General features: G+C 43.4%; 1 protein-coding gene across 5 annotated transcripts in view; it reads left to right on the top strand.

The window, feature by feature from the left end:
* Window positions 1-26,173, top strand: part of SUB1 (SUB1 regulator of transcription) — a 484,727-nt gene that overhangs the window by 450,486 nt on the left and 8,068 nt on the right. Inside the window, exons 1-3 of one of the 5 annotated variants that reach the window (XM_082724496.1) lie at window positions 19,663-19,799; window positions 22,306-22,378; window positions 24,283-24,405. In XM_082724496.1, the coding sequence (XP_082580622.1) occupies window positions 22,307-22,378; window positions 24,283-24,405 (195 nt within the window). In that variant the 5' untranslated portion in view covers window positions 19,663-19,799; window position 22,306. Of the gene's footprint in view, window positions 1-19,662; window positions 19,800-19,862; window positions 20,046-22,305; window positions 24,127-24,176; window positions 24,406-26,173 lie in introns of those variants that run through there. The other 4 variants (XM_082724498.1, XM_082724497.1, XM_082724499.1 and 1 more) reach the window with 4 other exon arrangements.

The raw sequence follows: 26,173 nt of genomic DNA, 5'->3' as shown, positions 1-26,173 counted from the left end.
TATAATTTGGTGTTAGGGTGGAATTTACAGCTGGTGGGGGTAGCTTAGCTCTCAGCCCCATCTCACTGGGGACAAGGCTGTAGGAAAAGCCAACAGGAGGCACAGAAGGAAATACAATGCACAGTGACAGCCCAATGTAATCAGGACCTTGAATCCTTATAGCCACTTGTTTTGAAAGAACCTTTTATTAAAATCATGGTCTTTTCCCCGATCTTAGCTTTTTGTCTGTTTATCTTTCTGAGGCTGTTTGTTTTTCCCACTCTGGTGTGGAAACTGCGAGATCGCAGCCCCCATCCCCAGGCGGATTTAAGGGGGAGACAGTCCAGGCAGGAAGGGTCTCTCTCTGTTCTCTAGCAGAGCTCATCACCCCACCAGCTGTACAAGGAGATGGCGGGTGGGAGGGAGGGGAGTCCTTTCCGGATTCTCAGAGGCACGCTTGATGCTGTTCAAGTCAAAGTTCTGGGAGGAGAGAGCTGCAGAGGCAGCTGCAGGCAGAAGCAGTAGGGGAGGGCGTGGGCTGGAAGCAGGAGAGAAGACGGGCCTGGAAAGCCTGGCCTCCTTTCAGCACTGCCCTTCTCTTGAAAGCCAGGAGTGCAGGAGCGCAGAGGGGGACAGTCCTGACTTTCGAGTTTTCTCCGGGCGCCCTGCACATCCCGTCTGGTGACAGAGGTAGTTTGGGGGCTGTGATCCCCCTGGGGCCATCATAGATGCCAGATCCACAGGAAATGATGTTCATCACTTCCCTGCCTTGTGGTGAGCATCCTGGGAGATGCTGTGTGTGGAGTCAGCCCAAGCTCTACCAGCAACAACCATTTTACTATCAATTCCCTGCATTATACATTTGAAAGGTTATTAGTTGGGGCCCCTGGGCGGCTCAGTCAGTTAAGCGTCTGCCTTTGACTCTGGTCATGATCTCAGGGTCCTGGGATCATATCCTATATCCTGCCTCGGGCTCCCTGCTCAACAGGGACCCTGCTTCTCCTTTTCCCTCTGTCCCCTAACCCCATCTTGTGTTCTCTCTTCTCTTCCAAATAAATAAATAAAATCTTTTTTAAAAGGGGGGTTATTCGCTGTAGCCATTGGCATCATTTCCAGACAAGAAGAGAAGGAAGAGGGAACATCTGCAGGCACGTTTCTGTGGACGGAGACGTGTGTGGGGTTTGGAAGCCTCTGTGAGGGGCGTAGCAGGGCCCCTTGCTCCCTCCTCCTACACTAAGTCAGGCTCCCAGATAACATGTAAAATATATCATTGTAATATACTTTTGGATATAATTTTAGGTTGACTAGAATAATGAGTTCCTGTGATCTGTCATCTTCTCATTCAGAATTCACAGGAATGAAAGTCCTAGGCTGGAAAAGTCACTTTGATTAAGTCAGCAGAGGCGATGACCCTTCCCCTCCCCAAAGCTGCAGTTCTCAGATGGGGACTGTTTTGTCTCCTAGAGGATACTGGGCAATATTTGGAGCTGTTTTCGGTTCATGACTTGGGGAGGGGTGTCCTTGGGATTCAGTAGAGGCCAGGGAGGCTGCTAAGCATTTTACAATACACGGAAGAGCCCCACCATGGAGAATTCCTCCACTCCACAGGCAGCAGGGTCGGGGTGGAGAACTTTGCCCAAGGCCCAACCAGCAATTCTTCAGATCATCCCTTCTTCCCAATCTTTGTGGGCAACAGGAACATCCCGGACTTCTGTCTTTCTCCTGCACTTTTTGGACTGCTTTGTCCTTTCTCTGGGATAGCTTCCTCAGAAGAAGCTACGTGTTCTTAAAAGTAGTGAAAACAAATGGTCCTGTGTAGACTTGGATAATGTCAACCCTTACTGCCTCTTCCACTTGCTTTGTTTTACCAGCACTTTAACAGGTGAGGCGTGCAGGGACCCTCCACACATTGACGGTCACACAGAGGTGTGAGGGCCCGGCCTCCTGACAGACCTGTTTTCCATCCTTCCTTTGTCCCCAAAGAGACCTGCTTGAGGCCAGGCAGGCCCCAGTGCGGGGTGGGGTGGGGGACGGACACATTCCAGCAGCCTGGGGCCTCCTTTTGCATTTTTTCTTTCTTTTTTTTTTTTTTTGTTAGAGAGAGAGAGAGAGAGAGATACAGAGCGCAAGCACAGGCAGACAGAGTGGCAGGCTAGAGGCAGAGGGAGAAGCAGGCTCCCTGCCGAGCAAGGAGCCTGATGTGGGACTCGATCCCAAGACACTGGGATCATGACCTGAGCCGAAGGCAGCCGCTTAACCAACTGAGCCACCCAGGCGTCCCTCCTTTTGCATTTTTAAGGGACTTGAACTTTGAGGGAATTTACCTAAAGCAAATGGCGGGAGCAACCAGTGTTTTTTTGAGGGCTCCCCTGTAGGAGGGAATGCCTGGCTTCAGCACAACTGTCTAGATTCAGAAATTAGTGTCTGCAAGGGGCCATGATAGGGGGAAGGTTGTTAAAGCCTACTGCTTAAAATGTTCTACTTGACCTTGTTCAGGTGTACCCCTCATGGCTGAAGTAAGTCTTGCTTATCTAGAAGCTCCCCAGGCCTGGATTTAGGGGAGGAGAAGCAAGGGGCTTAGGGCACAAAATCCACAGAGGCCCTCCCTCTCGGGTCTTGTGAGTTCAGGGACAGTGAAGCTTCCTCTCCTTCCTCCCCCAGTCCTGGCCTGTGGTTCCCTTGCCTTCAGAGGGGCCGGAGCTGCTTATGCTGCTGGAAAGGGTGTAGCAGGCTACAGAAGGCTTGTAAGCAGATATCCCCGGGGGCCTGAGTAGTCTTGAATCTCCTTTTGTCTAGCTTTGGAGATAAAGCCCAACAAAGTCTCTTGGTCTCAGAGTCTTCTTTCCAGTTCTTCTTCTTCTTCTTCTTTTTTTTTTTTTTAATAATTTTTAAAAATAAACATATAATGTATTATTAGCCCCTGGGGTCTGTGAATTGCCAGGTTTACACACTTCATAGCACTCAGCATAGCACATACCCTCCCCAGTGTCCATAACCCACCACCCTTCCTTCCAGTTCTGACCCAGCCTATTCTTAGTCCAGAGTATTTTACTTGGTTCCCTAAAATGTCCGTATTATTTTTTCATTTCCAAATTGCTATGTTCTTTCTTTCTTTCTTACAGGATTTTTTTTATCCATTTGAAAAAGACAGTGAGAGTGAGAGCAAGAGAGCTGTACACACAAGCGGAGGGGGGCGGCGGGGAAGGGGGAAGAGGGGAGGGGCAGAGTCAGAGGGACCAGCAGGCTCCCCACTGAGCAGAGATCCTGACTCCAGTGGCGCAATCCCAGGACCCCAGGACCAAGACCTGAGCCAAAGGCAGACCCCCAACCGACAGAGTCACTCACGTGCCCATATGCTCCTCTTTCTGACTATCCAAGCAATATCTCTCTTTGACCTTCAGAATTCCTATGGTTCTCCATGTGCTCTCTTAAAATTTTTTTTTTAAATTAAATACAATTTGTTGTTGAAGTATACTTGACATACAATGTTATATTAGTTTGGGTGTACAACATACTGATTCAACAATTCTACACACAGTGCTCACCATGAAAAGTGTCATCTCCATCTGTCACCATGCAATGTCATGACAATGTTATAACTATATTCTCTATGCTGTACTTTTCATCTCCATGACTTATTTTCAACCGGAAGCCTGTACCCCTTAATCTCCTTTATCTATTTTACCTACCCTATCTTCCAGGGGAGAGACTAGCTTGTTCTCTGTGTTTAAGAGTCTGGTTTGTTTGTTTGTTTGTTTGTTTGTTTATTTTGCTTTGTTTTTAGATTCTACATATTAATCTTGCTCTTTACTCAAGGTACTTGCCAATGCTGTCATCCTTTCTTTCTTGCACTTATTAATTTATAACTTATCATGCGTGGCAGGCTGGTTAATGGCCACTAAGGATGTCCACATTCTAATCCCTGGAACCTATGAATGTCCTTCACAGGGCAAGAAGGACTTTGCTGATGGGATTCCACTAGGGATCTTGAGATGAGGAGGTTTTCCTAGATTATCTGGATGGGCTTCAGAAGCTGGAGGTTAGCATGACCAAGAAACATATTCTTCTTTCCAAACCTGCAAAGGAAAGAGCCCTGGCAACTCTTGGTACTTAAGCTCAGTGGGAATAATTTCAGACTCGTGGCCTCCAGAACCGTAAGAGAATAAATCTGGGTTGCCCTGTCATCTAGTCTGTGCTTGTTTGTTACAACAGCAACAGGGAACTAGGGCACTATCCCTGTGTTCTGGTTAATAGTTGACATGCTTTCCCAGACTATGTGTCTACAAAGGAGCCAGCATGGTTTGGGATTTAGAGTCATGGCTCTGGGGCAATCAAACCTGGGTCCAAATTCTGGCTGCCCTTTGTAGTGGACATTTGCCAACTGTGTGGCCTCCTGTTCTTTTTCCACTTTCCATTACCAACAGAACTCTGAATTTATATGGTGGTTGGGGATGGGGCAGGTGAGTGACCATCTCAAAAAACAATCCCATTTCACATTTTCCCTTGAAACTCCGGTCACTGCTGACACTTCTTGCCATGTGGTCATTTCTGGGATGGGCTTCAGAGGAAGCTCTTTAAAAGGAGATTGCTTCTGACTGGCGTGCCCCTTTGTCCTTTGACTTACCCTTTTTTCTCAGAAGCCCACATGCTAAGGATGGTAGAGTGGAAAGGTAGGGATATCTGGGGTCTCTGGTGGCATCCTGGAGACAGGGTTCCAGCCCTAGTCTGCACACTTCCAGGCTTCTTACATTGTGGGAAGAATAAGCCCTTTATTTTGGGGAAGCCACTGTGTTTGTGTGTGTTTGTTTTTGCTTTAAATATTTCTTTGAGGCTGGGGACACCGCATTCTCAATTAAGAGAAACATTTTACAGTCTAGAGGTCATTTATTTATTTGCACTAATTCATAGGGAAGGGGTTCCAGCAGCTCAGGCTCCTTTCTGTGTTTTCTCACAGAGCATGCTTCTTGGGTGGAGACTCGCGGCTCTTCTTCTTTCTCTGGTCATTTTCCTTCAGACGTTTCAGTAAGCTATCTCTGCTCTTAGAATACTTAACTTGCTCTCTACATCCATCAGTTCCCTTGGCAAGGCTCCTGCCCTTCACTTGTTTGTTCACAGCAGTGCCAGTAGCACGCTGGGAACCACGGTAGACTCTTCCAGTTCTGCCATGGTAACGTTTGTGAGGCATTCCTGTTTGAACCGTGCTCATTCCCTTGATGTCCACTGTATCACCTTTCTTGTAAATTTGTATGTGGCTAAAGGAACAACTCTGTTTCCCAAAAGGCCTAGAGAACATACAGCTGGAGCCCTTCCCCTCTTCTTGTTGATCATCTTTGTGTGTTCCTGGAAGATGGTGGATCTGGCCGAAAGGCTAAGGTGCTGATTGTTTGTGTCCTCTGTACATTAACCCTATGATTTCTCATTTGTTGCATTCTGTGGAACTTAGCCATTTCTATCTTTGATTCTGGTATATTCTAGTTCATTTTACACATATCTATAACCAGGCTCTAAACTTCTTGAAGGAGGCAAATCACCAACAGGCAGGAATCTCTAGTGTTCCATAGCTTTGGTCTATTTGTAAGGATTAGTGGTACCAGGCGTAGCAGACAAAACTCAAGGTAGCTGTGGCTTTGTGCAAGAGAAACTTATTTGTTGTTCATGTGAAGCCTTTTCTGGTGTGGATTGTCATTCAGGGAACTAGGTTCTTACCGTCTCATAGATCTTTACTGCCAAGTCTCGCTGGAGTGGTTTCCCCATGTGCACAGTTAAGAACTTGGACAGATATAGCTACTCATTAGATTGAGCTGTAAGAAACTGATGATGTTTGAACACAAAAATAGCCTACAAAATGGCAGTTTCACATGATCCTGCTTAATTTTACATGTGTGATTTTATTTCATTTTTAAAATTTTTATTTAAGTTCAGTGAACATATAATGTATTATTGGTTTCAGAGGTAGAGGTCAGTTACTCATCAGTCTTGTATAATGCCCAGTGCTCACTGCATCACGTGTCCTCCTAAATGTCCATTACCCAGTTACCACATCCGCCTCCAGCCTCCTCCCCTCCAGCAACCCTCAGTCTTACATGTGTGATTTTTAAGAAAGAGACTCTAAATCCATTTCCTTAGCTGCAAAATGGGTTACCAATACTCCCTCCCTCTAGAGAGGTTTATGCAGATTAAATAAGAGGATGAATGTAAAGGACTCAGGAAAGGCTCTGGCACGTAGTAGGTGGCTCAAAGGGCTAGTGCCTAGCTCAGGATCTCTGGCACATACTAGCTACTTTTTAACTATCTTTAAAGAAATGAGATACAATTCACATACCATAAAATTCACCCTTTTAATGAATACTCATGGCAGTGTAGATGGAACTGGAGGGTATTATGCTCTCAGAGAAAGACAGTTATCATATGGTTTCCCTCACATGTGGAATATAAGAAACAGTACAGAGGATCAAAGGGGAACGGAGGGAGAACTAAATGGCAGTCATCAGAGAGGGAGGAAAAACCATGAGAGACTCTTACCTATAGGAAACAAACTGAGGGTTGCTGGAGGGGAGGTGGGTAGGGGGACGGGGTACCTGGGTGATGGGCAATGAGGGGGGCGTGTGAGGTGATGAGACCTGGGCGTTATGTGCAACTGATAAATTACTGAATGCTCCATCTGAAACTAATGATGTACTATATGTTGGCTAATTGCATTTAAAGAAAATAATCAGTTATTTTGTTTTTATTTATTTTTTAAAAGATTTTACTTATTTATTTGAGAGAGAGAGAGAGAAGGAGAGCACTCAGAGGGAAAAGGAGAAGCAGACTCCCAACTGAGCAGAGAGCCCAATGTGGGGCTTGATCCCCAAATCCTGAGATTGTGACCTGAGCCAAAGGCAGACGCTTAACTGACTGAGCCACCCTGGTGCCCCCCAAATTAAAAAAAAAAACAACACAAAACTCACCCTTTTGAAGTGTACAATTTAGTGGGTTTTAGTGTATTCACAAAGTTGTACAACAATCACCCTCCCAAAAAGAAACCTTATATTTAATTAGCTGTCACTTTATCTTTTAACTGTTAGCCCTGGAATCAATCATCTTTTTTCTTTAATATTATTATTTATTTACTTACTTTTTTTTTTAAAGATTTTATTTATTTATTTGACAGAGAGTGATCACAAGTAGGCAGAGAGGCAGGCAGAGAGAGAGAGGGAAGCAGGCTCCCTGCTGAGCAGAGAGCCCGATACGGGACTCGATCCAAGGACCCTGAGATCATGACCTGAGCTGAAGGCAGCGGCTTAACCCACTGAGCCACCCAGGTGCCCTATTTACTTACTTTTAATTGAAGTGTAGTAGACACACAATGCACTTTCGTTTCAGGTATACAACATAATGATTTGATGACTCTGGACGTTATGCTGTGCTCAGCATAAGCATAGCTACCATCTGTCACCATCCGGCGCTGTTACAACGCCACCGAATATATTATATTCCCTACGCTGTACCTTTTATCCTTGTGATTTTATTCATTTCATAATTGGAATCAATTATCTTTTGAAAGGATCAACTTTGTTGAGACTACCTTGCTGAGAGTACTTGCTTGTAGGACTCACTCAATATCTATTAATTTTATTGGCATGTCCTATAGCATTAAAGAAACATTCCTTGTGTACTCAACGACCATCAATAACCGAATTTATTGTGCGTGCGCATGCGCATGTTACGTGTACATCATCACTGACATCTCACACTGAAGCTCAGGAAATCAGATTCTCTCACACCAGGATAATAAAAAAGACAAGACAAAAAAAAAAAAAAAAAAGCCCTCAAACCAAAAAACCCTGACAATCATAATGTTGGTAACAATCCTGGTTGTGCATTTAGGAAGACAGAAGGTAGACTTTGTGAAGCTGTGAGGCTGTGGGCATCTCCACCTCCAGGCCTGGGAGAGAATCTCGGGGAAGACTGGAAAGTAGAGCTCCGGGTGCCTTCTTCCTTTTCTCGGTGGCCGCCACTGCAGATCCTGGATCCTCAAGAAACAGACTAGTGTTTAGGAGGGTGCCTCGAAAGCTCCTCGGTGTTTAACCTTTTATTTCAGAGTATTTTTTAAATAGCACTCTTTCGGGCACACACAACGAAGGGCAAGTCCTTCGTAGCCAAGAATGTCGACTTTGCACACCTGTCAGACTGGACAGGATGTGTCACCGGGGGAGTTTGCCTGATTCTGTTCGGGCACAGTTGTTGAAGCAGATGCGTTTTTGCCTGCTTTACATTCTTAAAGAAAGGTCATCCTGGAAAACAACCCACTTCAGTATTTATGTTACTCGGCATGGTGGATGGTTTCAATAGCTCATCACTGTACTATATTTATTTTGGAGACGGTTCATTGCTCTGATTTCGAAACAGCCCTGCTGTTGCACCTGCTGTGGCTACCAGCGCGTTGTTCCGGCTCAGGTCCTTCCTTAAAAGTATGAGCTGCTGTCACCTCAAAAGGAGCAAGAAATACTGTTTGAAATCAAATAGTTCCTTGAAATCAAAATAGTTCCATTATTTTAATTTCTGATGCTTAGGAATGAACAGACAGATATAAGAGAGAAACCTTGAAATGTGCATGTCACCAATCCAGTGGCAGAGCATTAAAAAAAAAAAAATTATCAAAACCTGCAGACCAAACAAAGCAACAAAAGTGAAAATAAAAACAGTGCCTTGTGGGTCCCACCAGCCGGTTACACAGTTGTCTGGAATCACATGGAATATTTAGTTTGATGGCTGACTGAGACCCAGAGCCAGAAACTGAGACCCAGAGAGGTGAAATAACTTGCCCCAGCCCTATTCTGGTCAGTATCACCATTGGTCTCTGCACTTGGCTCTTTAGCATTCTTTCTGCCCATACAGCTCCCCATGTATCAATTCTGAGTGACAATAACAGGGGTTTGGGCATGTGTAGCTCTTACCTTGAATTCAGCTGGCCTAACACTTAGCTGGCTTATGAAGTCTGGAGCACTGGAGTAGGAGTAGGCTGGGGAATCAGGTGACAAGGAAACCACACTTGACAGCCTGGACTATGGGTTATGCTAGGTATTTAGGATGCAAGCAACTGAGCTCAAACTCCAGCCCCTCTACTCACCAGCTGTGTGATGCTGGTGTCCCCAGCTTCCCTTTGCAAATGACTATGACCTGGCTGGCTTGAAGCAACGGGAATTTATTCTCTTACAGTTTTGGAGGCAGAAGTAAAAAATCCAGGTGTCAGAGACATTGTGCTATCTCTGATGGCTTCAGGGAGAAATCCCTCCTTGCCTTTTCCTAGCTTCTGGGCCTTCGAGCAATCTGCTGGCTTGTCTTATAGATACTTCATTCCAATCTCTGCCTAGGTCATCACGTGACTCTCTTCTCCATGTCTCTGTAGCCAAATCTCCTCTTTTCTCTTCTAAAGACACCAGTTACTGGATTTACAGCCCACTCTAATTTAGTATGATCTCATTTTAACTTGATTATTTGTGTGAAGACCCTATTTCCAAATGAGGGCCCATTCACAGGTACTAGGAATAAATCAGTAAACCAGCCTCAGGTCAAAATATTAAAGAATTGATAAAATTTGCATAAATGACCTGGATAAATATAAATTTGTGTAGAGTGTTTAAAACAGGGAAATTTTATTACAAAACTGTACTGGAGAAGAACCGTTCTATTTCATAGAAGACATACCTCATTAAAAAAAAAAGATCTAGATCTTCTGAGCAGAGACATTAGGAATCTAAGAATATTCTTTGGCAGAATCTAGTGGGGTAAGGGGTCTCCAGAAGTTTCTTCAAAGGTATGTTTTGAGCAACTGCTGAAAAAACAAGAAAAAGTAGAGAATAATACAGCAGAGTTGTTGAATTTGCTTAACACTTATAACAGCTGAAGTTCTTTAAGAGAATAACCTGAAAAAAATATTTGGGAAGAAATCACTTACCAATGACTTTAAAATCTTTTATATTTTTATATTTTTATTTTTTAAAGATTTTATTTATTTATTTGTAAGAGAGAGAGAGAGAGCGAGTACAGGCAGACAGAGTGGAAAGCAGAGTCAGAGGGAGAAGCAGGCTCCCTGCGGAGCAAAGAGCCCAATGTGGGACTCGATCCCAGGACGCTGGGATCATGACCTGAGCCGAAGGCAGCTGCTTAACCAACTGAGCCACCCAGGCGTCCCACTTTTATATTTTTAATAGTTTAAAATTATTCATTTGTTTTTTCATTAAAGGTAATTAAAATAAAGATGATGGCACTGATTTCTTCATCTTGCTATGGTCCTCTGTGTTTAGGTCCCTATTTTCCTTATTTGGTTCTTTTTTTTTTTTTTTAAGACGTTATTATTAAGTAATCTCTAAACCTAACGTGGGGCTTGAATCCACAACCTGGAGCTCAAGAGTTATATGCTTAATTGACTGAGTCAACCAGATGCCCCTTCTGATTTGGTTCTATGTCCCAGTCTGACATAGTTAGATACACTTCTAAGTGACTTTCCAAATTCGGCATTGTGATATTAAGAAATATAGAGTCAGTGATATCCTAGGCACCACAGTGAAAGAACAGAACTACTTAATGTTTGCATTCTAGGCCTAACAACCTAGCAGAAACCACTGAAGGACAAGGATGTCCACTTAAGATGTTACCAGAAAGTAGATCTTTTAACAACCAGAGAAGAGACCAGAATCTATGAACCTGTGTTGGTTCCTCAATCATAGTTAAATGTTTGAAACTGAAAGTAAGAATCTGATTGCTTTTAAACATGTATTTACTAAAGATACAGTGATGTGAAAAGACCATAGTTCTGAATGAGATAAAGTGACATTGTCATGTTGACCCTGGTCTGCAGGTTTCTGTGATGGTCCAGAGTCAAATATCTTACATAGCTTTCCTTAGCTCCAGCAGTCTGAGGTATGACCCTGTTGGATTATTGGGGTTTCTCAAGGCAGGCATCACTTGGCCCTGTGGTCTCTGGTTAAGTGGCTTCATAGGGTTGTTGGCAGGTGGGGTTCTTGCTTCTCAGAGACCATGGCAGCATTTGATTGTCTGTTCAGTCACTATGCCGACCCCGTTGGCTAGTACAGCTCATGTCAGACTCATGAACAGACTCCCCAGGGGTGTGATGGGCAACGACAAGTCAACCCTAGCTTTGGGTCCTAGTTAGACAGGAAAATGCTTGGATTGGATTTTCATATTGGTTTCCTTGATTATCACAGGCCTAGCAACATAGGATGCATGATAAGTATGGAGCACTCTAGAAGTTTGATTAAGCACTCAATGCCTCAATGGACTGTCCTCCACTGTAGTCTCCTTGGGAGGTTATATACTTGTTCAAACCACATTTATGCTAGAATTCTTCTTCTTCTTTTTTTCCCCCTTGAGTTTCTTTCTTTCTTTCTTTCTTTCTTTCTTTCTTTTTTTTTTTTTTTTAAAGACTTTACTTATTTATTTGTCAGAGAGATAGCTAGAAACAGAGGCAGAGGGAGAAGCAGACTTCCCGCATACCAAGGAGCCCCATGAGGTACTCGATCCCAGGGCCCTCAGATCAATACCTCAGCTGAAGGCTGTTGCTTAACTGACTGAGCCACTCAGGCATCCCCTTTCCCTGAGTTTCCGTGAGGGCTAGTTAGTGATCCATATAAGGATGTCATTTTATGAATGTTTTAATGACGCATGTAATCATGGATCTGAGACTTCCTTTGCTCTTTCGAAAGAAATTGACCTCAAAAGCTAAATATTTCCTGTTACCAGGGACATATAAAGACCATACTTTAAGCTCTGACAGCTATTCTCAAAACAGAGTTCTGGAAGTTAACTCTGACCAATGTCAGAGTGATAATCGCACAGCTTCTATGAAGATGACTTCTGAAGAGGAAAACATTCATTTGGATGTAAATTATGGTGTATTTACTAGAAAAGAATCACACTATTTTATAGAGAATTCAGTGAGTCAGGTATAGATAGTAAGAAGAGTTATGTTATTCACCTAGTAAAAATGGAGTGTATATTTTTGCTATTATAAAATGCATTCTTCTATAAAAGGTGGCATAGCATTTCTAATGAAGGTTTGATCTAAGAATAGCTCTACTCCCAAGTTTAGAAAAGTCACCCTAAGGGAAAAATGCTTAGCAGTTTATATTTAAATAGCCTCCTTAAAAACATTCCTGTTACTCATTGCATATGACCTTACCTATAATTCATATTTATTTATAATTACTTGAGTGAGAAGAATTATTAAACTTTGGGAACTATAAATTATTAACTTTTTAATGTTCTACTGTGAAAGTTAATTTCAGCAGATAAATGGGGGAAAAAAAAAAAAACCAAAACCTGTAGCAGCTTATTTGGTAGAAGAAAATTCTGGTGAGTAGGGCATAGCTTACTCAGGAGCAAACACAACCCTCCCTGTCTCCCCACATTCCTATTGGTTTGTCCATTTTGGTCTCCAGCTGTCTCCAGAGGAATTTTGCTCTTTGCTTTTGATTGCTGTCGGCTTTTTGATCTGGTGTTATTTATCATGGAAGCCAAGCCCACTGAGGGAATATTCCTATTGGTTCCTTCCCTCTCTGTCTCTAGACCTAACTTTCCAGAACTTTCTCTGTCTTCCTCAAAGCCTGTGAAGCATGACTTCTTTCTCTTAGCTTTTTCTTAGCTTTTTCTCACTTCTCTACATCTGAGGGATGTCGCTCATATCCTGCGAGGAGAGATGCTTCCAGTGTCTTCTCTTAAGGAGAGGGTATATCACCCTGTTATGTCGTACCCTCTCCATTCCCACTTCTCCAGTGTCGCTGCACCGAAGGGTGCCTCAGATTCCCTTGCACTCCTTCCTTAATTGCCTGTATGATCCAGAGGCCCCCTTCCTGGATGTTCCCCAGACCTCTTGATGTCCAAAGCCACCAACACTTTAATATTCAAATGGAGTGGTTGTTGTTATTGCTTCATTTGCTGCAGGATCTCTAGTAACCTTGCTAAGTTGTCCAAAAATCTTCTGGAGAGAATTATGGTCTAATCATTCCGTGCTGTGGTCTGCTTCTCTATTTTAGGCTAGATGCTCTTGACCAAGGGCTCCTGACCTCCCTCAGTGCCCACCCCATCCCTGGCACATGGCTTTGCTCCTCTTCCTTTAATTCTTGTCCCCTCTTCTTTGTATGTTACAGGTACAGCTCTTGTGCTACAAACTCAGGCTCAGGAGAAATGTGACTTTCTGGACTTTTCTATGATTGCATCTGACAGTCACCCCATTCATTCCATCTAGTGACAGAAGCTTCATCTTAGCCAATTACAGGTTAAACTCGGATTTCTCCCCTTCCTTCTTTTTCCCCTTCTAAATTCTGGGAGGGGTGGGGTGGGCTTATATGCTGTCAGATCATCAAGGGTGGTGGTGGGGTCTAGCTTATTTCCTCCCATCTGCCCAGGCAGGTCTTCAGTTAAGAGTTGGTCATGTCTGGTTCTTGTCTTTCTTGCTTCTTCACACTGGTAGCTGTGGAGATGTTCTTTGTTCTGCTCAATCTATCCAGACTGTGGCTGGTGAGATCTTGCCCTGACTGCAAGCCCAGATCTGCTGGTTGCCAGCGCCACATCTCAGCTACTCTTGGCAAGGAGTCCTGTAGCACCTTGGTGGGTCCCTAGGTCCTGGGAATGAGTGAGACTGCCTTAGGCCTACCATCCTTGACACAGAGACATCTCTGTGTATACCCCGTGGGGGTATAGAGAACCTCTGGGAGCTTGCCTTCCTGGCTAGCAAGTCACTGGTTTGCTTTGCTCTCAGACCCTCAAACTCTCTGGGCATTGTCCCCCAGGGCAGGTCTGGGGACAGGGCACAGGGGTACTTTTCAAGGACACTGAAGAGAACTTTTATTTCATTCCTCTTTAATTCTCCCTTTCTCTAGTCTGGAGAACATCTCCAGGGGGTTGGGGTAGGGACAGAAAGAACAGGATTTGGCTCATGACATACTGTTTTAAGTTTATAATTTATGTCTGAATTCCTAAGATTTTAAAAGTCACAAGAATCTGAGCCTTGTGCTCTGCTCTAACATCCTTCTCCTGGTGGAATGCTGTAGCTAGAAAGTGGGAAGGTGGGGAAAGGATAAGGGTCAGACAATGGGAATTGCTGGGAATAGGAACCATATGGGGTAATATTTCAAAACAATATCCTGCTGCTTGAACAAACCTTTTTCTGAAATTTTGGTAGAACTGAGTACTGGAGATGTTTGCAGCGCAGTGCATGGCTGGGAATCACTGAAGCGTCCTCTCCTGCCCCTCTAGGGCTCTAGGGATTTCTCCCTATCTGTCTCTTCCTCAGACTCTGGTCTTCCAGGGTAACCAGACTGTTTCCCTCATACTTTCTCTTCTCTTCTATCTCAGCTCCCCTTACCACCTTCTCTTTGGGTCTACATATAGACACTCCCAATTCAGCTCATTTTGCCCCAGCTGCTTCTTCCAGAGCAAGACCTGGAGTAGGGGATGGTGTCCATTCGCATCCAAAGTTTCCCTCTAGGATTTTTCCTATAAAGGGAGCAATTCCCACAGTGCCTGGCTGTCTCAGATAGAGGAGCTTGTGACTCTTGACTTCAGGGTTTATGACTTTGAGCCCATGTTGGATCTAGAGATTACTTAAAATAAATGAATAAATAATTTTTTAAAAAAGAAACAATTCCCCACCCTATTCTGTACAAAGTTACATGAATTCACCTCCTTCTTATTATTTGAAGGCAACTGTGTCTTATTTTGCTGTAAAAAAAAAAACACCAAATAACAAAAACCGTCCTTTCACTTTTACTTAAATGTAAACATTTATTTTTGTTAACTTTTTGAAATATATATATATATATTTTAAATGGTGGAAATCACTTATTTTCAAGGATTTGCTAACAGTTTCCCCAAGTATCAAAACCCGAGAAAACAGCCAACTGCATTTGCATGCAAAGCCCCTCATTGCCCTGCTTCTAAAAATTCATACTTCCTTAACAGTTCTCCTCCTCCCAAAGCTCAGAGGATTGAAACCCAAACTCGTGCAGGCAGGCATACCGCCCAGTTCTCTCCGTGACACAGAAACTGAATGAAAACTTTTGTTAAAGGGGGAGGGGACGGAGACGCAAAGGATGCTGTATTTATTTATTGTGCTTGGTATTACCTAGAATATCAATAAAGATTTGGAAGGAGACCAAGCTATGTCATCCCAAAATATGCCTTGAAATTGACATCAAAATTATTTTGAGCTAAAAGCACTTGAAAAATACCCCAGCCGGTACAAGGACACTCTGACTATCCCCCTTTTCTTACTAAATGCAGAAGATAAAAGCCCCATATGGAAGATGTCTTTCCCAGACCAGAAAGAAAGTAACATTCTTATCCACACGACCGGAAGTTGAGACTGAGGGGATTCTGTACAAATAGGCCTTGTTCAAATAATTCTTATCTTTCTTTAGCCTCCCCATGTAATTTTTCCACAGTTACCCCTCTCCAACCTAATAGACAAGCTTTTAGATTTTGCAACTATTTTGAGTCTTCATTTCCTTATGAGAGCTGCTGCGCCGCGCAAAACTTACACCACGTTTGTATGCTCTTCTCTTCCTTATCTGTCTTATGTCAATTTAATTCTCAGAGAGGGTGTGGAGGTGAACTCCTCTCCTACAATTTTCTCAGGTAGGTGCATGTGAGGGAGAGGGGAAGAGGCGAGCAGACCCCCGCCCTCCGCATCAGCAGGCTGTCTCAGTGTTTATTTACATGGCTACTTTCATTTCATTATGATTTAGAGTTTCTCTCTCTCTCTCTCTCTCTCACACACACACACACCATATATATATATATTTTTTTCTTTTATTTTGAACGAGTGAGTGCACACACATTTATGAGTGGGGGTGGAGAGGGGCAGAAGGGGAGAGAGAGAATCTTAAGCAGGCTCCACACCCACGCAGGGCTTGATCTCACGATCCTGAGATCATGACCTGAGCTGAAGTCAAGAGTCAGATGCTTAGCAACGGAGCCACCCAGGGGCCCCACAAAATGTATATATTTTAAGGAATTAACTTGTGTTTTTGTCTGCATTTAATCTTTTAAAAGTCAAATAACCCTAGAAAGGGAAGGGTCTGGGGAGTGATGTTTCGCACGAGTGTTCAGGCTTAGATGCAGCTTCTAAATTCAGCTCGCTCCTCAAACCCTGCCTGCATGCCACACTCCCTCCAGTTTCTCTAGAGAAGACAGAACAGAGACAGTAGGACGGGGTGGGTGGGAACCCCTGCTGTCGTTGCTCCGAATGTAGTCCCCCCCCATTCCCCACTTTTCTCATTCCCATCCCCTGCACCCCCGACCCTTCCATGGCATCTCTGGCCTGCAATTCTGCGCTTCCGTAGGATTCGGCACCTACGTGGCCAACTCCCTTACCATTTTTCTACCTGCTGTTCTGCTTCACGTTTTAGGATTCTGCACTGTCTTTGTTCTCTGCTCTGGTGGCCATGACAATGCGGGTCTCTCTTCTACTTACAGAGGAGTGAGATCGACCCAGGGCCTGGTGGTCTCTGCTGAGTACTGTTTTTTACCAAGCGTTGCTCTGCTGGGGTTGAGGCCTCCCCTCTCTCTTGGGTACTATGCCCTCTCTCTTGTTGTACACTGAGGCCTAGGAATTTATTTTGGACTCACCTTGAGCCCACACAATTCCACAGTGGTGTTCTAGTCAGTGGCGAAGAAGGAAGGTTGACTGTGTTTCCTCTGCATGTAATACAGGCAAATGGTTTTTACAGCAAAGTTGCTTGGATCCAGCGGGTTTAAGTTTAGAACACATCTTTCTTCTCCTTATTACTCTTAGTGTCTCTTTGTTGGGCCCAGACATGAGCACAGAGAGCTCAGCTGGGGCTGAGTCCACAGGACAGTCACTTTGATATTCTAGAAATGTATCATTTCTTATTTTCACAACCAGAGAAACCTCCTCTATAGTGTTTCCCGCCTCTAGCTCTTCTTTCTTCCTTCTTCAGCCCCATGTTCACATCACTGCAGACATTCCCATTTTAACTGCCCTGGCTCAAAAATCTTCTCTGTCTTCTTATTCAGAGGGGACAATCCAAACTCCTTGGACTTCATTTAGGGCCCTTTACCATCTGCCTTCATCTTACTTTTCCAAAGAATTGCTTACTCTTCCTCTGTGCCAACTTGCTCCGATCGGATCGACACTCACAGCTTCTCAATGTGCATTACTCATTTTGTGGTCACACCTTGCAGAGTGTTCCTCTTTTCCCAGTCCACATGTTCTCTCTCATTCCCCCTAAGGCTGTCTTTCTTTTCAAAGTGTTCCCAGTTCATTCCAATCTGGAGGCTCAGCTATTTGCAGAATTTTATAGTATTTATTGTTGTAGCTGTCATTTGACGATTGAACAGGGCCTTGCTTTATTGCCTGTAGACTGATCCCTCAAAATACAAACCCCTGGTTAACACAGATCTACTTCTCTGGGCACAGACACCACTGGAGGGAAGCTGTGGGATTCCTTGGTGTTGATTAGCAGTGATGAGGAAAGAAGAAAAGGCGGAGGTGCTATCCTTCATCTTGGAGAAAGGCCAGAAGCCAGTAGCTCTGCAGAGCCAACCCATCCTAGCACAGGAGCCACCCTGGTACTGAGCCTGAGAAGCTGCTGGGTGGGCCATACCTACTGTAGCCCCTTGTCTCTGATGGGCTTCTACATCAAGAGAATATTTGATCTTCAGACTCATCTGGACCTTAGGGCCTTTGGTCTGTTTGAAACCCCAAGCACTGGGGTGCCTGGGGGGCTCAGTTGGTTAACTGGCCCAACTCTTGGTTTTGGCTCAGGTCATGATCTCAAGGTTGTGAGATTGAGCCCCACCTCTGGCTCTGTGCTCAGTGTGGAGACTGCTTGAGATTCTCTCTCCCTCTCCCTCTGCCCTTCCAGCTCCTGGGCTTGTGCTCGTACATGCTCTCTCTCTCTCAAATAAATAAATAAATCTTAAAAAAGAAAAGAAAAGAAACCTCCAGCACCAAAATTTTTAGCCCACTGTTCCTTTTCATTCAGGTCCCTATCTAAATAGCTCCATTTCATCCCTAATCACATCTAAATTAACTTCACCCAACACTTTGTATGGCATCATCCTATTTTTCTTATCTGAAATTATTATCTTTATCTAAATCTTTGCTTATTTATAGTCTATTTTATGTGTTTACAGCAGCCCTATCTATCTTGTTTATTCCTGAATTTCCAGTGCTTAGAGTAGTGCCAACATATAGTAGATGCTGAACATGTTTATTGAATGAATGAATAAACTAGGAAAGGAACTTCGGTCAGTTTCTTGCATTTGAGCGGAGTTGTAACTCTTTCTGTCATGGAGAAGAAGAAGCGGAGGTTGGGAATCAGATGGCTACAACCAGTGTTCTGAACCCTGTCCCTTCTCAACCACCACCAGATTTCCAGGAAGAGCCACGTTCATGGCTCTCAGAGCTGGGCAGCCCAGTGATCCTCTAGTTACCCCAGTATATGAGTTCAGTACAACTAGATACCCCCCACAATGCCCTAGGACAGGCATCATTGGCTTCAGGAGAACTTTGGTCAATTAGCCATAGTTTGGTGGGGGAGCTCCCCAAACTTCCTCTAGGTGTGTAAGCTCTAGGCTAGCAAGTAACCATGCTGGAGTAGTGGTGATTGAGTAGCTTCCTTTTTTTTTTTTTTTTCTTTTTACAAATTAATTTAAATCTTTCTTACTTTTTCAATTTTCCTGTTCAAGTGTACTGTGAAATGCACAAATACTAAATGAAATCTTTTATCTGTGTATACTTGTGTAATCACCCCCAGACCGAAACATACTCAGCATCCTAGCAGATTCCTTCATACTTGGTCCCAACTGATTATCCCCCAAGGGCAACCTGACCTGGATCCCTATAGATTTTTTTTTTTTTTTTGCCTGTTTTGGAACATCATATAAATGGAATTATACAGGAAGTTTCATTTTTGAAAAGTGGTCATCTAAACTGATGCTGCATGACCAGGAGAGGGGTAAGAACTTTTGCTTTTCCCCTCAGTCTGCAGCACTGTGAGTCAGGCAGGCATTGCAGGGTTTGAATCATGACTTACTCCCATAACCTTCAGAAGCTTATTCAACCTTGTTGACCCTTGGTTTCTTCATTATAAAATAGAGTAATTATTCCTGCTTTGGAAAGTGCTTGTTAGGATGAGTAGTATATGCAAAGTGCCTTGTGCAGTGCGTGGCACATAGTGGGTGCTTGATAAATGTGTGTTGGATAAATAAAACGATATACATTTTTAGCTATAGTAAGCATTCATTACATATACACTAAAATAATCTTCTGGTCATGTTCCTGCTAGTACTGTAGATTTCTCTTTTGTGAATTACCCAGGACTTCAGATTAAAGATAAGGATGTGTGTGGCCAACGACTTCTGTAAAGATTTCTGGCACTTTCTGGAATTAAAAATTCCTTTGGGTTTTACCAGCCAGAGTCAAATATTGGGAATGGGGGTAAAGGACCATTTCTGTGAAAATGGGCTTTTTCTGTATGAACAATTCACTTTAGTACAAGAAATATTTATGGAACGAGTGCAAAGCTCGAGGTTTCCCATTCCCGTTTTATTCACAGATCATACCCAAACTTCTCAGCATTTCACTTTCAAGGGACCCGCTAAAAACGAGGGCGGGTCCCTTTAAGGCCCTGGAAAGGGTCTTGGTGTTGGTTTCGGCGGGGAGGGCACGCCCCATCACGTGGGCGCAGTCCCAGAGGGGCAGGGCCGGCGTCTCTGGGCTTCCGTCACTTCCGGTTCTCTGTCAGTTGCAAGCGAGCGAGCAGAAGGCAGTTCGGCTGCAGGAGTGGAGCGTGAGTTCTGGGGACCCCGCCCCCACCCTCTCGAACCCCTTCCTGGCCGGCCCCCACCCTCCCAGCTGGGCCGCGAGCCTCTGGCGGCTCTACCCAGCTCGCAGGCCAGGGGAAATGGCGGCATTGCCAGGCCTCCCCGCCTCGGCCTCCTTGGACCTCCTCCTCTGTCGCCGACCCGCGCGTCCCATGCTCTGCAGCCCTACCCGCGCCAGAAGCCGGCTCCCGTGAACGGCCCCGGCGTGGCGAGTGCGGCGGCGGGGCGCGGCCGGGCGGGGGCGAGGAGCCGCGGGGAGGGGGCCCGGGCGCCCCCGGGACAATGCAGCGGCGGCCCGGGCCATGGCGGGGGCGCGTGTGGTGCCTGCTTCTCCCCTGGGCCTGGCTGGGGCTCTTTCCCCGGCATCCAGGGTTGGGGGGCTCTCTACCGGAGGGCAAGAGAGGACCCCGTCGGAGGAGGGCAAGGGGGTGGGGGAAGGACGGCTGGTGTGCTGAGGGGAGCTAACGCTTCGAGAGAAGAAAATGGCGCTTGGTGCAAGTCCCTCCTCTTCCCATACGGTCTCCTCCGCACTTCGCCGCCTCCCACGCCCCCTCCGACCAACCTGTCCCCCCCGCCCCCCACCCCTGGGCCTCAGCCGTTGCCAGCCCCAGGGTTCCAGTAGCTTCCTGGCACCGCGCGACCCTCTTCCCAGTCTTAGTGCCCATCACCCTCGTGTTGTACCGAATTCCTGTGCTCTTTAGTCCCGGTTTAGTTTCACCTCGTCTTTTCTGATCCTCACGCCATCATCAAAGACCGAAACGCATTTTTTCAGTTGCATTTTGTATAGATTCCGCACTAGCGTTTTAGTATCACCTGCCCGAATTACTGGCCTGTCCCCCTCCTTCGAACAGTAAAGATTCATTAAGTGGAAGAAAAAATCTATCTTGTTAAAAGTTCAAAGTGGCTTTAGTTACCATCACCTTTTTTTGTTTGTTTTTGGTTTTTTTCGGTGGTCTTATAATTTGGGTTATTTATGAAGTCGTTCAGTGCAGTGATCTTAGGCAGCATCCCCCCTACAGCTTTTATTAATAGACCGTATAGTTAGGCTTGACAGTTTCAAAGTGAAAAAATAGGTTATGTCCAATTTAATAACCTTTAAAAAATGTTTCTTGGCATTATTAGCTTCTAGCATTAAAAAACGTAAATTGCTTTTGGAGTTAGGGTTGTAAAATGGAACAGTAACAGGAATAGTACATAAAATGTGGTTCTCAACGTTGCTGGTCCCCTCCAGATTTACTCTTTTCACCGGGAAATTACCAGTTAAACAACATGGCTGGTTGCACATGTTTGAGCTTTTTGAAATTAGTGGCTAGCATTGGGATGGATGGCCCACTTCTTTTACCTTGACCTCCTATTGTGGAACACCTTTAGTGTTAGTTGCCAAGGCAAGTTTAGTCTAGAGAGCTAGATTACTTGGGTTTTTTTGAGGAGGAAATGAAATCTTTTTCCCTTTATTCAACATTTACAGACTGAGTGTTGTATATATTGGGCCCTTTGGGGCATACAGAAATTAATAGGACTCAGTCTTTTTGGAGATAGAGAGGGCTAAAGATAATTTAATAATAAGTGGTTTATGACCTGGTTTTATAAGTGTCTTGAAAAAAGTGCCTTGGAATTCCTTGAAATTTGGGCTTTAGCTGTGGGCCGCCCCCACCCCTTCTCTGCAAAAATCGGCGCTCTGTCTCTCAATAAAGATCCACCTGAAAGCAAGATACTGGGTTATGTATCTTGTGGTGGGGGGAGCTAAGGTCATAGTGGAATTTGAGAGGAGGTTTTGCCTCACTTATAAGCAGATTCTTCAAAATGTAGGTAAACTATTTCAGAGTAGAAAATTAGTGTAAAATACAGCGAACTGTAAAAATTGTAATTATCTTTGTGAACTCTGAATTAGTTTTTGTCATTTTGATGGCATGATCAAAAAGCCAAAGAAAATTAGGGACATACACAAAATATGAAAAAATAGGACTATTCTGGCAAACGAATTACATCTGTATAGTGCAGCTGTGCCCCATGTTGTGTGAATGTTGGGGTCAGTTCCTGCAATTAATAATTATGTTAGGTCTCATCAATGAGAAATATAAAACAGTACTGAGAATATGCCTATTCCTAGTTTTAACAGATTGTTATCAGCTGCCTTTTTCCAATTTAGTCTACCCATAAACATCTAACTCCTCTAAAATGAAGTATAAAAACACCCAATGGGTTTGAGAAAGAGGTGTAGGAGTGTGAGATGTGTGTGACATTTTAGTTCTTTCTCCTTGCTGGATTCTCCTTGCTGGGTTCTGGATGTTACTTTCAATTTGGAAGAGTATAAATTAAGAGTATAACTTATAGCATTGTGCTGAGCATAACAACTCCAGTACTACAAAATGGTAGAACCATGGAATTTCTTGAATTTTTGCTTGGGAAAGAGTTAAGTCAAAGGTAATAGAACAATTTGTAAATTTTGTGTATAATGTATTTTTCTTTCAGAATGCCTAAATCAAAGGAACTTGTTTCTTCAAGCTCTTCGGGCAGCGATTCTGACAGTGAGGTTGACAAAAAGGTGACTGTTAACGCAACTCATTTCTGTGATAACTTAATTCAGCAGTATTGCCCACACCCTGTTCTCAAGGACAGCAAGGCTTATCAGAATGGTAAAATGAGTGCCTGGATGGGTGTTTCAGAAAGTGCAGATGGCTCCTGGACCTCTTGACCAAAATGCTTGGGGTCCTTGTACGTTCACACTCCTGAACCCTGAATCAGGCTTGAGCAAGTCTTCAGAGTTTAACAAGTCTCCTGTAGAGGACTTCTAGGAACCCCAAAGCTGTAGGGCCACCAGTTTATTCCCTAGGGGGATAGCATTAGAATGAGGCCGGAACCCTGTTTGCTATTATTCAGAAACCTGCCTAATCTCTAGGTATTGTGTGTTGTAGTTGAGTTAAAATTACCTGAACTCTTTGAATGTAGATGTCAGTTTTGACCACCTTCTCAGCCACTGGTGTTTATCCAGTCCACTAGGATTACTTAAAATGTAGGCTTGGAACATTTTAAGTTAGAGTGTTATTTACTCTGTTCCCCTCCTTTTAGTTAAATCAACACCCGGCAAAGCTAACATAAAATTATGCATTTGGACAAGAGGGTTTTTGTACATTAGATGACAACCGTGCTGGGAGCCGTGTATTCTGCTTAACCGAGCAGCTCACACTGCAGTCAGAGCTTCCTTCTATGCAGAACTGGTTTTTTTATTTCCTAGGAGGTTACATAATTATGTCTCTGAGTTTAGTTGGCAGTGTTAAAAGAGCTTATGGGAGAATCTTGGAGAAGGTGGACCTTTATAGGGAAATATAGAATATATAACCTAAATGTTGAAATAAGGCCTCAAAAAGCGTACTCCAGAAGAAAATACCTCTTAATTTCTTTTTATTCAAACCTAATAATGGCATTTGACTATTCATTTAACAAATTTTTACCGAGCTTTTATGTGTCAGTCCGTAGATAACCAGCCCCCTATATAAAGAGTAATCCACTTTCTGCTTTATTGAGCTGGTTTTTTTTTTTTTTTTGCTGTTTTTGCTGTTTGCTATTAATAGTACTACTAATCCTGTAAACACAGTAATACGTTAACTTTTTCAGTTTATATACGTGTGTACATCCTGTTTTACCTAATTTCATCTAATTTAGTACATTAATATATTAGTTTCTACTTTCCACTAAGGAACGTGACTGCCCTCTGCTGTTTAGGTTGGGAACACTACTGATTTTCATAGGCTGTTAGGTCATTTTCAGAATGGGGCTATATAAAGTTTTTACAATAATGTTGCTTTATTTAAAACAGTGCCTTGATTTGGGATGCTAATCTAACACATTGCTGTCCACCTTCAGTGATTTTTTGTGATGAAGTTCTTGTGTTGTTGACTTCTAATAACCAGTACAAAATAAGCTTTTCATATTCATAACTTTTCAAAGTCAGTTTAAGTCCCTTTTGGAATAGACAGGGTATAAATAGCATATCCTAGATTGGAATAGGTTGGTTGTTTCTTCCTAATTAATATATATCCTTTATAAAAATATAAGTTGCTGACTAACTTGAGTAGACTTGGGGTTTTCAAAAGTTTATTCCCAAGCAGCAGGCCCCCATCTCTTTTTTTTGTCCCCCCTTCCAAAAAAATTGTATTTGGGATACTGGTCTAGAAAAGAATTATTCTTCTGGTTATTGCCACTATTATGCTTGAGGTGTTTTTTGGGCTTCTGAGAACACATTTTGAAAAAACTGTGTTAGATCTTAGGTTAGCTCCATTGTTCCATTGTCAAGTGAAATTTGCCTGTGTATATGTTTACAATTTTTTTCTTAATAAATGTAGTCCTTTGAATCTTTAAGTCTTAAAAAGTAATGAAGTGCGTGAACCTGAGATGTGTTTTACTCTTGTGTGTGCAAATTTTAACCAATATGCTTATTTTTCTTTCAAGTTAAAGAGGAAAAAGCAAGTTACTCCAGAGAAACCTGTGAAGAAGCAAAAGACTGGTGAAACTTCAAGAGCCCTGTCATCCTCTAAGCAGAGCAGCAGCAGCAGAGATGATAACATGTTCCAGGTAATTTCCTTAGATCCAGAGGAATTCGTGTCTGGCTTGATCTGAAAAATGTTACTAGTACCTTAATCTAATACTGCACAATATTGACTAAGAATATTCCTTGAAATAGAAGAGTAGGTTTGTAGAAATGAAAGTCATTTATACGATGCTAGATTATTGTTAAAGTCTAGAAACCTGTAGTTTGGCTAAGTGTAAAACAATTTAAAAGTTACAGATATCCAAAAAAAAAAAAAAAAACCAAAAAAAGTGATTGAGAACTGCACATTTAGGAAGCAGTTTGGAATAGATAGGTCTAGTATTGGGCTGTGAAATATGGATGGAGTATTACTGGAGAAGAAACAGCATTATGGCCTGCATAGTTTGGGCTTGATAAGAATGGGAGAGTCAGGTGGCGCCTGTGTGGCTCAGTTGGTTAAGTGTAGGACTCCTGACTTCTGCTCAGGGTTTGGGGATTGAGCCTATGTTGGGTTCCGCCCTCAGTAGGGTGTCTGCTTGAGATTCTCTCCCTTTCTCTCTCTGTGTTCTCCCCTAATCCCATGATGCTCACTTGCTTTCTCTCGAAACAAATAAATGTTTTCTCTCAAAAATAAATAAATTTTTAAAAAAGAACAGGAGAGGTGGGTGGATTTACTGAAATTGGCCCTCCCTGTATAGTGGGGAATAAGATTGAATGTCGAGGTAAAGCAAGGGAAGTGCTTCAAGAAGGGCATAATTATGAGTTGGAGCCAAAATGTTAGAATGAGGCTGCAAACATTTGACTGGAAAAGGCTGGAGTGTATATATGTGTTCACATGTATGTATATATAAAATGCATAGTTATGTATAATACAGATACATATTTTTAACTTTCTGATGGCCTTGAAAGACAGTGCCAGGATTAAGGTTAGAGTGAGAAAATAGGGGCACCTGGGTGGCTCAGTTGGTTAAGCATCTGTCTTCAGCTCAGGTCATGATCTCAGGGTCCTGGGATCAAGGCAGTTGATCAAGTTGATATCAAGTTGTCAAGTGGTACACCTTACGTGTATACAGTTTTTGCTAAAGTATGTTAAAAACCTAGACCATGCAGATGGATTATTTATTTATGGGTTTTAGTTCTTTGACTAATGTAGCGCTGGGGAATAGACTGAATTGGTAGAGAACCTGAGTCACTGTATATAAGGGCCCTCATTTCTTTGAGTTCATAATAAGTTGAATGCTTACCGTATTTCATCAGGTCTTGCTGAGTTCTGGGTGTGCAGTGATGAGCCAAGTAGATGTGATCTCTGGTTTCATGGAATATATGGGAATAAATATGATACTGATAAACATGTATTTATAATTAAAGTTATGATGTGGGCTGAGAAGCAGAAGGGCAGATTATGGAAGAGGAGGTGCTCTGGGAATCTCTAAGGATGTGACATTTGAAGCTTAAGACCTAAATGAGCCAGTCATATGAAGTGAATGGGAGGGGGAATCCTCTTCAGAGTAAGTAGAGAGATCTGTGCAAATGTTTTGTGGCTAAAGCTTAGGAAGCCTGGTTGAGAGAGTTGACAGGTGATCTAGTTGGTAAGGAGGTTGGGGGCCAGATCTTGCACCATCTTCCTATTGGAAGGCCATTTTTAGGAGTTTGAGTTTTATTCTCAGTGCTGTGGGAACCTCCCTTAAGGGTCAGGATGAAGTGTGAAATCTGTAGGAGGCTATCCATCCCTTCCTTTCAAAGACTCTCTTGTGTAGAATGGGGGCTGCACTGGAATATTTTAACTTAATGTTTTGCAGTAGAGGTAAAAAC

This window comes from Mustela nivalis, assembly GCF_964662115.1.
Source record: "Mustela nivalis genome assembly, chromosome: 3".
Classification (NCBI taxonomy): Eukaryota; Metazoa; Chordata; class Mammalia; order Carnivora; family Mustelidae; genus Mustela; species Mustela nivalis.
The sequence above is the reverse complement of the archived record's forward strand: the minus strand, read 5'-3'. Positions and strand labels throughout refer to the sequence as shown.